Source organism: Saccostrea cucullata, unplaced genomic scaffold (genome assembly GCF_032062105.1).
Source record: "Saccostrea cucullata isolate Sc308-1 unplaced genomic scaffold, CSIRO_AGI_Scuc_v1 ctg347, whole genome shotgun sequence".
NCBI lineage: Eukaryota > Metazoa > Mollusca > Bivalvia > Ostreida > Ostreidae > Saccostrea > Saccostrea cuccullata.
Genome location: NW_026933200.1, coordinates 1 through 12,442, shown reverse-complemented (window position 1 = coordinate 12,442; position 12,442 = coordinate 1). Strand labels below are relative to the sequence as shown.

Below are 12,442 nucleotides of genomic sequence, written 5' to 3'. Positions count from 1 at the left end.
CCCTCAAGCAAGCCTATTTTTCTCGGTTGTGCCTCGGGAAATAGACCGGGATCTTGCTGACTCCCTCGTTGGAAAACTTTAATTGTATATTGTCAGATATATGAGCAATTTCCATAACCAGCTGTAGCGTAGGTACAGGTAATTATGTAAAAAAAAAAAGAAAAAAAAAAGAAAGAAAGAAAATGTTTGATAGTTTGAAATTAATGGAGATATTCAAATATTTCATTCTTGGTGTGTAAAAAAGAACTTGATAATTTTAGAACAAATCATGTGAGAAGAAAGGACACATATGTTGTAGGTCTTATCCTTAAGGCCTACATTTAACAGTCGTGTACGAATTACTCCAGTTAGTTTACTGCTGTGGATAGAATCTGTGTTTACCTTCTCTTATAGCTGTCATTCGACCACAAAATTCCACTGTTTCATTGAGATAATTACTTGGCATACAATTGTATATGTTAGTAAGTTTTTTAGGATCTTTATTTTCCAAGTCGTCAGTACAATTTAGGGCAGCCGATCTTTCCTTCCAAGCCGTCAGGTTATTAGGTGTCGGACATGATGGTACTCTGTAGAATCCATCTGGCAGTCGCAGTTTTGAGAGACTGATCTGAATTTTTTTCAAATACAAATGAAATCATTAACAACTACCCTTATTTTTACAATTACAGAGCATGGATGGATAGGCATGTCGTACACTAATTATAACTTGTCGTACATTAACTTTAACTTGAATGGCTTCGAGACAAACAAAACAACGGTTTGCAAAGCACAAAAACTGTCATTATAAACCATTACTAAAACATTGATATTTTCTCAAAAATATATGGAAAACAAACCACCAAAACTCAGCGAACACTACAATTTTTTTTTGCTGAAATCACAATTATTTGCAGTTATCGATTTGTAAGTAAAAATAACACTTACTATTCAAAAGAGTTTTGTGTAACTGTCCAAACAATTAAGAAAAGGAATTCTTTAAAAAAGAACTCAATTTCTGTTTTCAACTATCCAGTGCAAGATAACCATAAAAATTTCAAAACATGAGTTTTTATGCGATTTACAACTTAATTGCAACAATATCATAGCAGAAATGAACTCGAGAACACTTGTTTCATGATGAAATTTTAAAAACTGCATATAACTTACCAGAATGAAAAACAGTAGAATAAATAACCAAAAATGCATCTCAGTACTGTTTTATCATCACTGTTAAAAAGAATAGGATCAATTAGATATCTTTATGATTGGTGAAATAAAGGTAAGCTATTTTTCTCTTTCTTGAAGCAATATCAACTTTGGATTTTATAGACTAGTCTTCCAGGAATACTTATAATTGTGTTACTAACAGACCTATTGTTGTATCTATATGAAGCAGATTTTTTTCAAAACCTATACACGAGAAGGGGAAAAGAGCCTGCAACTCAACATTTAGATACACTGTATATTGACGACGCACAATCATGCTGCACATTATTGTCAACGGAATGCATTTTAGTGAACTTGAAATAAAAAAAATCCCACAGATTCTGACATATATTTTTAATGAAATATATGACTATAACGAAAATACAAAATAGGAGCAGAGAAAACATGGATCTCTAAGACATAAGAGGTGGATCAGGTGCCATGGAAGAGTGGGCATCCCCTGCCGACCGGATACATTTGCTGTGTGCTCCTTGTCATGGACGAAATACAATGAAAAAATCCGCCCACAATTCAGTGTGTAAAAATGCACTAACAGTCATTATGATAAACGTCAGTCAGCATTTGACTTTACGATGGAATTTATTTGCTGACAAGGCCATTGTATTGACCATAGGTCTCACGAAAAGATTACTTTTAACGAGACACGCTGATATTCTTGTAGAATCAATTTGTTTGTCAAAAACTTTAAAACTATCTGGTTTTAGAAATTGTTCAAACGTCAGTATACTCTTACATATAGAATCAGCTTATATACAGGTTTCAGGGGTATATTAATATTGCTGCATAAGTAGGGGAAGTTGACGATTGAAAATTGAAAGTTACATGCATCACATTCATCTCTTTCTAGAAAAAAAGCCAAACATGTAAGAGATGTGTCAGACTGTGTGCTGTCTTTTATTTCAAGCTCATGTCGATATAAGAATGGAAATAACCATTTTTCATTAACAATACGTCGTCGATATCTAAATGTCGAGTTAAAGTCTATGGCAAGCATTTTCTTCTTTTGCACAAATTATGCTTCAAATACAGGAAATAATCGTACAGATTGACGATAAAAAATTATCAATTTTACTTTACAAATTTTACTTTTAAGTTTTGCGTCAATGTTTTTCTCTGGCCAAATATTCCCATTTCAAAAAGAAATATGTGAAATTAACGAACAGTATTTAAGCTCTGTTACAACGCACTTTGATAAATTACGCACTTTGAAAAAGTTTTTCAAAGTGCGTTAAATTTGGGACCAAATCAACGCACTTTGAAAAAATAAAATTTCTTTTCAAAGTGCGTTGATATCGACCATATTAACGCACTTTGAAAAAAAAATTATAGCTTGGTCAATATTCTTGAAAAAATAATTGAACCTGTTGGATAACTTTTCGATGATAAGGTCACTTCATGATGTGAAAGTGAGCGATTTTAATTTTTCCATACTTTGAAAATTCTTTCTCTCTCACTGACGTAGCATCGTTTTCGAAAGTGGGGAGGGGGGCAGCCAGAGAATATTTTTTTCACTTACCTAAAAAAGTTGACAAGCAAAAAAAAAAAAAAAAAATAAAAAATAAAATACAGTCAAACTTGTTTTAAGAGGCCACCTTTGGGAAGTCTGGAAACTGGCCACTTAAGACAGGTGGCCTCTTATTCCAGTTTGCCATCGAAAAAGAAATTCAGTCAATAAATAAACAACATTAAGCACTATAGTTAAATAATTAATCAAGTAAAAAAATAGGTCAATTTCACAAAAGCTTTTTATGTGTATAATAATTTTTCATGCTCATTTAAAAATATGCTAAAAAATTAGAAATTTTTAAGATTTTGTGCAGGTTTCTGTTCCTACATATTCATTTGTTAAACATATTGCATTCATCAGTGTGCTTTTGTTACACTGAAATATAAAATAAACTCTTTTAATTATCATTTGAAGAAATACATACAGTGCCTGACTATTACCCTTTTTATAGAAAAAAAAAATTACACAAACATACAGTTTAATGATAAATAAATTAAAGCATAAAAATTTAAGTAAGAATATGTCAATAAAACATATTTTCAAATAATGGTCAGCAGTGCCCCCCCCCCTTGCACTTAATTAATCGGCAATTAACTTACTTGCTGAAGTTTTTAAAGTCTGGTAAATTTTATTGTTTATAAAGATGTCAGAATTTCTATGTAACCTACACAGACACACAAATAAAATTAATCAGTTGACCAGGGAGGTGTATTTACGCAGTTGAAAACAACACAGGTGTCATATGCAATAGAGCGTAACTAATCCCTATCGATGTCTCTTCATAGTGAAATTCACGAGATAATCATGCCATATGAAGCACTTCGTTTTCACAAGAGTTGCAATTAGGGCTTCTACATGAAATCAAAATCTAAAAGGTGTGAATTTCTTTAGCTAGAGGAAAGTATCAATTGTGATTAAATTCTTTTAATCGGCGATCTTGAAAAATAACAACGAATTGGTCTAATAGGAGAAATATCTTTTTTTTTTCATAAACACAGAGTTCAGCGTCAGGAAAAAAATTAACCAAAGTCGAAAATCATATTTCGTTGGGGGGGGGGGTGTCATCTACTTTCAGTACCAATTCTAATACTACATTCTTGGTACATCACTAAAAGTCTAAAAGTGTGTGTGTGTGTGGGGGGGGGGGGGGGCAACCTGGTTTTCAATTTACATTTCCTAAAGTATAAGTAAGGTTGGGAAAAAAGTGGGGCTACGCCTCTGTCTCTTAAACGTTTGACTGTACTTAATTTCCATTTAATGTAACCTAAAATTTATTGAAAATTTTAAAAGTCATACCAGTTAATCAAATACATATATTTGGGTTTAGCATATGCATCAGTACCGGGGAGGGAATGGGTTAGTTACATAAATGTTTTGCAAAGATATACATAATATAGGAATAAAAAATTGGGAGTAACCTTTGGGGAATTCCACTTTCAATTTGCTACCTAAGTAATAAGAGAGTTTGTCTGAGAGACCTACTATATACTTATCTTCTCCTTGTTCTCGATGAGGGTTTATCAATACATTTAAATTAAAACGTTTTTTGAAAGATATTATTATTATAAATTGATTCATTCAATCATTAAAATCTAAGTCTAGAATTTTTGTTTTATAGATATATTTTTTTCAAAGTGCGTAATTTTTTCAAAGTACGTTGCCACAGAGCTCAAAAGTGAATTTAATTTAAACATTACTTATCAGGAACGAAGCAAACATAGACCTCCAAAACATCAGAGGTAGACCAGGTGCCACGGAGAAGTGCGCATACGGTCAAATCAGTCGTGATCTCCTAATATCGTAAATACGCGTATTCTCCAGAATAATTCGTCCTTGACCATGGTCATGTTGACATTAACGACAACGCTCATAGAGAAAGTTGCAGACCTCGATTTGCTCTGGTTCGTTCAAAGCTTTAGGGAGAATATGGGATCTGTAGGATGTAAATATATGATAAGGCAAGAGTCTGAGGTACTTTTTTTCCCTATCACAACGATACCAGCTGAGCTGATATTGAACATCGAGAAAATGACAGCATGATCAGCGATTTTTTTTTCAATTCACACTCATGATCCGAAAGTGACATAAACATAATATTCCCGTTTGTCAGTCCTGTTTATCTCCTGTTTTGTTTTTTTTATTTTCAAGTTTCTTGTAATCATAATTTAGCTAAAACAGACTAGGGTCTAAAAGTATCAATAAAATAAATCAATAAATAAAATTAAGATTGGAATTTTTAGTCTATGCAATCAGTATGAAGAAAGTCAGACAACATTTGATTTAATGATGAATTTTTTTGGCTGACAAGGTCAGTGTATTGACTATAGAACTTACTAAATGATGACTTTAAATGAGCCTGCTGGTATTCTTGCTTCGTCAACTTGTTTGTCAAAAATGTTTTAAACTCATTGAATTTAAACTGCTTTCGGATAATTCCGTAAATATCCCCGATGTTTAATCTATTTTTACACTGTGATGTACTCAAATACGTCGGCTGGTAACAATATACTAATATAACTGAGTTTTAATAACAGAAACTGTGGTAATCTTGACGTTCATTAAAAGCATCACATGAGTTTGCAATAAATAGAAAGATTCTCAAGAGGATTGATTGTACATTGTATATTGTTTATCGTCCCTCTTGAGAATTTTTTACTCATACGGAGACTCTACAAGCTACTAGGCGAAGAGCTGCAAATTTTGTGTTATACTCGGCACTTAGGGCCATTGAGCAGGGAGGGATCTTTGTCGTGCCAGCACCTACTGCGACACAAGTCACCGGTTTATACGGTCTCATCCGAGGGACCAAAGATAAAGCTCCTGTTTGAAATGGGAACAAACTCAACTTTTCCTCTGTGGAAGCAGATTGGTAAACATATCAGAAATGTGAAAAAAAATACCATTCATTGGACATGTTCAAATCGAAAGTAGGTTTGAAATTGTCAAAAATAATGATATACCAATAACTGTGTAATAAGAATCAACTTACTGTGTATTGTTGTAAGTTATAAAGGCCAATACAAATGAAGAATTTCTGTTTAAACCTTCATTGGAAAAGCTGACTTCATTGCATAACAATCATGGCCGATTAAAAATTACTCATTCGACCCTACTATTTTTATTGCTATTTAAATTCAAGACACGTGGTTTAGGTTGACCCAGGTTGACTTCGGGATGTGAACAAGCGGTTTTATTGATAAAATTGGCAGTAAACAGGAAATTGCTCGGGGGGGGGGGGGGGGTAAACAACAATATATCTTATCATAATTTACGGCGAAAATTTGAGCTCACTAGCGACCGATAATTAAACTGGTAAAAAAAATTGTATCATATCATCTAAGTATAGCAACCGGCGGAGAGTTTTAAGAAGAATTAAGGACTATCACGATAGATCGTAGTTACCATTCCAAAACCTAAGCTCCGAAGATATTTGTTATTTATTTAAATCAACTGGCCATTCAATCCAATTAACTGCAATAGAGAATAAAAACAAGACCTTAACGACAAAGATTAGTGAACTAACGAAGAGATGTGAAAATCTGCAAGCAGTGACATCCGCCCTTCATTATCACATTTCAAAATTGCAAAGCTGCCAAAATCAAACAAGCATCCAACGTAAACCCATCAACTCAACCAAACGTGTTACCAAGCAACACCAATTCCAACCGCTTCCTACACCAACAAAACCTTACTGGAACCGACAACCAAGTACTCTGCATTTCAGTTCCCGATAATTCCTGAGACGACGACGTCTCATTTTTGGAAGCGAGAGTATGGAACGCCGTCACTGCCTTATAGCAGAACACAACAATTGCATTGTGTCAACCTTACATTACATTATGTCAACTCTTTATGACATTTACTCACACTACTATTGTATTGTGTCAACCTTCAATTATATTATGTCAACTCTTTATGACATTATCCCACAATACTATTGTATTATGTCAACCTTCCATTATATTATGTCAACTCTTTATGACATTATCCCACAATACTATTGCATTATGTCAACCTTCCATTATATTATGTCAACTCTTTATGACATTAGCCCACAGTACTATTGCATTATGTCAACCTTCCATTATATTATGTCAACTCTTTATGACATTATCCCACAATACTATTGCATTATGTCAACCTTCCATTATATAATGTCAACTCTTTATGACATTAGTCCACACTACTATTGCATTGTGTTAACCTTTCATTACATTATGTCAACTCTTCATGACAATTACACACACTACTATTGCGTTATATCAACTTTCAATTACATTATGTTTAGTCTTTATGGCATTAACTTGCACTTTAATTACATTGCGCCAATCTTCCATTGCATTATATCAGCTCTTTATGACATTAAGTCAAAACAATTTTACGTGGTGTAAAAATGTTTTTATATATTTTCAACTCATTATTACATTATGTGCACTCTCTACTATTTGGTCTAAGTAGTTCATTACATGATGTGAATTTATCTTTAACTCAATATCAAGTCGTTATAATACGATGTCAGAATTTCATTACATGATCTGAAAAAATTGTCACATGTGGTCAATTCTTTTACTACTTTATGCCCTCAATATGCTACATGACGACGTGAATCAATTTCATGATGTGAATTTGCCCTTACTTTTTGACAAATCGTTATTACGTTATGTCATTGTGTCTTTACATTGTGTCAAAAATGCTAAGCCTCTTGTCAGCATACATGTATCTTAGGCTATTTCATCTCATATCAGATGTGAAAAGCTCATGTCATACTGTGCGCACTCTTCTACATTATGTCGATTCACTATTACGTTATGCGAACACGGGTATCCTCGGCCTTTATATGAGCATAACGTATTTTCCGCATTCCGAAAGCACTAAAAATGGCGGGAGAGAAAACTGTCATAAAATAAATTCTCAGCGATTTGGGAATTGCATCTTTAAATGAAAACATTAAGTGAAAAATGATTGACAGTCTTGAAACGTGCAAAGCCTTAACACTGCGACTGTGAATTAAAGTCACGCGTCGAAATTCAATGGCGTTTACTTTTATCTGATAATTAAATAAATCAAATATGAGTCGTGCAGCATTTTTTTTCTTTTGAATTGCTTTTTTTTTTTATGAAAATCTTAAACTTCTGATCTTACTCAGAACACTGTCATAAGTTTTTTTATCAGTCTTTAACTCTCCTGTTTTAAAGTGTAAACACATCGATCGTATAACACACGTGCACTGGCGGGTTGGGGAGGGGGGGGGGGGCAGAAATCCCGCCCTACCATCTTTAGTCACCAAAATATACATAAAATAAATAAATTTATTAGTTTTACGTAGTAGGTCATTGCATTACTTTCACATTAAGTTTAGCTGAATTAAATTGAAAACTTTTTCTATATAAAACTATAAAGCCTGCCGGAGAGTTTTTCCGCTTTCCCCCTTTGGTCACCAACTCTATACCGTCCCCCTTCTTTTTTCAAGATTCCCATATGCGCCACAAATATGTGCCCATGCATGCTCAATTGATTTAGATTTTTGTAACAGAATTCTGGTCTTGGAGTGGTTGAAAAAATTACAGTAACTAATTCCGTGACATAGCATTTATTTGAAAGAGGATGTCAGCCAGAAAAAAAAATTATTTACCCGAAAAAACTTGACAAGCCAAAAAAATTTGTCTAAGCCCGAAAATCCTATTTCGGAGAGGGGGGTCGGACTTCGATCAGTCCTATATTTTTTCAGTTATGCTACATTACCCCTAGTGGACTATACTTCAACAATAAGTGGGGGTGGGGGCTGTACTTTCAATGAACATTACATTTTCTAAAATAAGGTTATGTCTGGGGAAAAGAGGGGGGCTGATATTATGTGTCTATAATTCGTCCTACTCAATCGGACCCCCCCCCCCCCCCTCTTACCAGTCATTAAAACACGGTCGTCAACATTCATTATACTAGATATACAGATTTCAGATAATGTAAATGTATTTTCACATCAGGTAATGAACTTTTGGAATCAACATGATAAAGAGTTAACACAGTATAAGGATATTTTTTAAATCACATATGATAAGAAAGAGTTGACATACCGTATTATATATCCACATCTCGGAATGGAGTTTTGACATAATGTAATAAAGTGTTGATATAATATAAAGATATGTTCACATTATGTTATACACTTTTTACACCACGTAATAAAGCACTGACATAAAGGTAAGATGTGTTCACCTCACATCATGATGCTCTCGCCGTAAAATAAAGATAAATCCATATCACGTAATAATACTTTGATATAATAGACATATACATTCTCAAAAAGGAATGGACTTTTGACTTCATGTAATGATAAGTTTAATTATAAAACACAATTTACTTGACGTAATGCAATTTTGACCTCACATATTAAAGAAATGAAATAATATAAAGAAACATTCATTTCACGTAATAAAGATTTAACACAATGTAAACATATTTTCACTTCACATAATGAACTTCCGACTTCAAGTTATAAAGTGCTGACATAATGGAAGAATGTGTTTACTTCATGTAATGCAGCATTGACATGATGTAAAGATATTTTTACATCACCCCATAAAAAATTGATATAACGTAAAGATATGTTCACATCACGTAATGATAGATTGACATAATGAATGCATAGATTTATGCTATAAGGCAGTCATGGCGTTCCATACGAGAGGGTATTATCACGGTGTGCTTTTTGATGAAAACAATTATAGTGACATTCTAGATAACTTTCTAATATAGGTTTAATTACTGGTACAGAAACTGTAATTACTTTTCTCACCATGAAACACTATAATTATGGTAATTACTTTGCATTTTGAGTTGCAAAGTATTGTCAATTAACAATGGTTATTTCCATTCTCATATCTAAAGAATATTTCGCGGTGAGCTGGAAATAAAAGATACCACAGAGTCTGACACACCTTTTTCATATGTAGCCTTTTTTTACCAGAAAGATATCACCGGGGAAAATAAGTGTCAAACTTTTCGGCGACAATAAAACATAACAATGTTAACGATGGAATGGCACTTTATTATAAACTTAGGTCAGTAGGGTGAATTCTGGAAATCCAAAAATTGCACCCAAACAATCCGAAACCTAGGAGTTAACTGATTAACAATGATACATGTAAAATATAAATAATAAAATAAGACAGTGGCAATTAGCACAATTCTTAGCATGAGTGACAGATGGCTTAGATAGAAAAACTCATGTCACGTTGAGTAAATTTGCTTATTAATGTCGAGTTGCAATGTATGGCAAGTGATTTTTTCTTTTCAGTGATAAGATTTTGCACAAATTCTGCTGCATATGAATACAAATAAAGATCTGCTAATTGCAGAATGCAATGGGTACCCATGGGAATTCCAATAGATTGTTGAAAGACCTGGTCTCCAAAAAACCACATATATATTTTCAGTCAAATATCAACATCAGATTAGTTGAAAGTACAATCAGTTTGATATTAACACTTTTTCTGCAAATGACCAATGACAGAATAAATAAATTCACAGTACGAGATCAATTTTTATTGAAAAAGCGACCCACTATGATGTCAAAAAGCCTGAACTTAAATGTATCATGAGGATTGATTGTATATAAAGATTCGAAAGTTTTTTATGTTGTTGATGTTGGTAAAATTTTGTGATTTCAAATTGTCTTAAAATTCTTTTGAATTTTAGAGTATCCTCATCTGATTTACAATTCTCGAATATCATTTTGCAAAGTACAGTTTCATTTTTGATATATAGCAAGAAAAAAATTATGTTATCCTCCCTAAAACATTCTTTATGATAAACGAATTCAATCGTTATCTTCTCTTACATATGCAGCAATTTACCTTCATCACCTGCATTCGGGGTTTACATCTCTCAGTTGATCTCTCAGTTGATCTGAACATGATCTATAAGTATAAACAATTACTAAAACGAAGTAAGGTTGATGAAACATGAACATTAACAACCTCGTTCAAAGGTCGATACAATGACCTTTTCAGGAATCACCATATACACATGTAATCATTAAGCCAAATCCCACTGAGGTTTTTCATACCAAATGTTAGGCCATTATTTACACACTGAATTGTCGACAAAGAGCTAAAGCCACGAACCATCGAAATATGCCTTAACTAAAAAATCAATGAGAAGTTAAATAAAGATAGTGTAGACTTGTAGTTTTCAGAACTGTTTTCCTTTTTTAGATATCTATAATACTTTTTCAAGAAGAGATTTGACAGTATGGCATTGTTTTGAATGAAATTTACACGAGGAACGTCATTATTTGTAACGTAACGTCATAACATCGTAAAAAGTCCTTTGCAATAGAACATTCTACAGTAACTTCTTACCTCTGTAAACCCAAGCGTTACAATTGTTTTTTTCTGTACACGTAGTTTTAAAAGTATTTAATACTTTAGACATATTTCACTGCATTATATAACATAATTATTATCTGAAATAATAAATTCTGGAAAGTTTTCAGATTTTGTGACTGGATAAATAAAAAGTGAAGCCCGGCGCAGTAATCATTAAATCTTTTTCTTAACAAAAATCTGGGCCTATCATAAAGAAGTAGAATTATCAAATTGGGAAAGTATGTTTTTGTGTATGTGACGAACCCCGATTTATTCGTGCATTTTGACAATAGAATATATGTATTGCAGAATTCCTGAAGTTTTAAAGAAAGGGAGGGGGTTGTAAGTAAAATGAATTTGATTTCAAAGATAAGTATATATAAATTGTATCTCTAAATTCGAGTTTTTCTAGTTATATTACCAGGTATATCGTAGTTCGCTAGATAATATTGATATCACACGCATTTGAATTTAGATTTTTTTTTCTTTCAGGTATCTTGTCCTTTAAGCAAAATTATACAGTGCATTTATTTGATTAATTATCTTTAATTCTCATGTTCTATATCGCTATCGCTTCTATTTTGTCTTGGGGGGGGGGGGGGTAAGACATGCGTTTTAATCCTTTTATCTTAAATTATATCATTGTGTACTGCATTAAAATAAATCTGCGTCTGTGTTTATTGTTAAAAAAATCAAGTATTTTAATCAGCAAAGGATTGTTGCTTGTCTCCAATATCACACTCATGTGTGTATATTAAAAAAATATTTTTAAAATCGCCATGCACACTCAGCATGGTTAGAATAGTACTACATGTACTCGGGAATGGAACGAATTATATTTCGACCACTTCCTCTACTTTTTTAATAGATTTTTTTATCGCCGTTTTTTTTTTCTTTTCCTGCTCCTTTATCCATGAAAATCACTACCTTGCCACAGTTTTTTTTTATATTTGAAGCGAAACCAACCTAACTACCAGTCATAGTGAAGGGGCATTCTAAGTAACAAAAATATATGTCCCAATTTGCGTTTACTATAGATATACAGGTGGTATGTATATAAAATGTAGTGATAATGAAAGCTTAATATTTTCATCACTTATTTTTAATAATTGTCATCCCCAAGTAACACTTTCACATCTCCGCAGAGATTTTCTTCTATCTATAGATAATTCAGTTATCCAGTTTGTTAAATCTGTCCGATCCATGCTATGTCTGATCACCCTAGATGTGATTAGGGTTCAAAATCCATGTTTATTTTTATTCATTAAATGTGTGCAAATCGTGAGTCTGACACCTTTTTAATTTTAATCTGATAACCTCGGTCGGTTTTTCCCCTTCAAAATGCATTCAGATGTTACAG

General features: G+C 32.9%; 1 protein-coding gene across 1 annotated transcript in view; it reads right to left on the bottom strand.

Annotated features, from left to right (window-relative positions):
- LOC134237640 (uncharacterized) overlaps window positions 1-5,741 on the bottom strand; it is a 68,255-nt gene extending 62,514 nt beyond the window's left edge. The window contains exons 1-3 of the mRNA XM_062719779.1: window positions 5,703-5,741; window positions 1,147-1,206; window positions 382-607 (exon numbers count right to left, since the gene is read on the bottom strand). Of these exons, the coding sequence (XP_062575763.1) occupies window positions 382-607; window positions 1,147-1,185 (265 nt within the window). The 5' untranslated portion in view covers window positions 1,186-1,206; window positions 5,703-5,741. The remainder of the gene's footprint in view (window positions 1-381; window positions 608-1,146; window positions 1,207-5,702) is intronic.
- Between the last annotated feature and the right edge of the window lie 6,701 nt (window positions 5,742-12,442).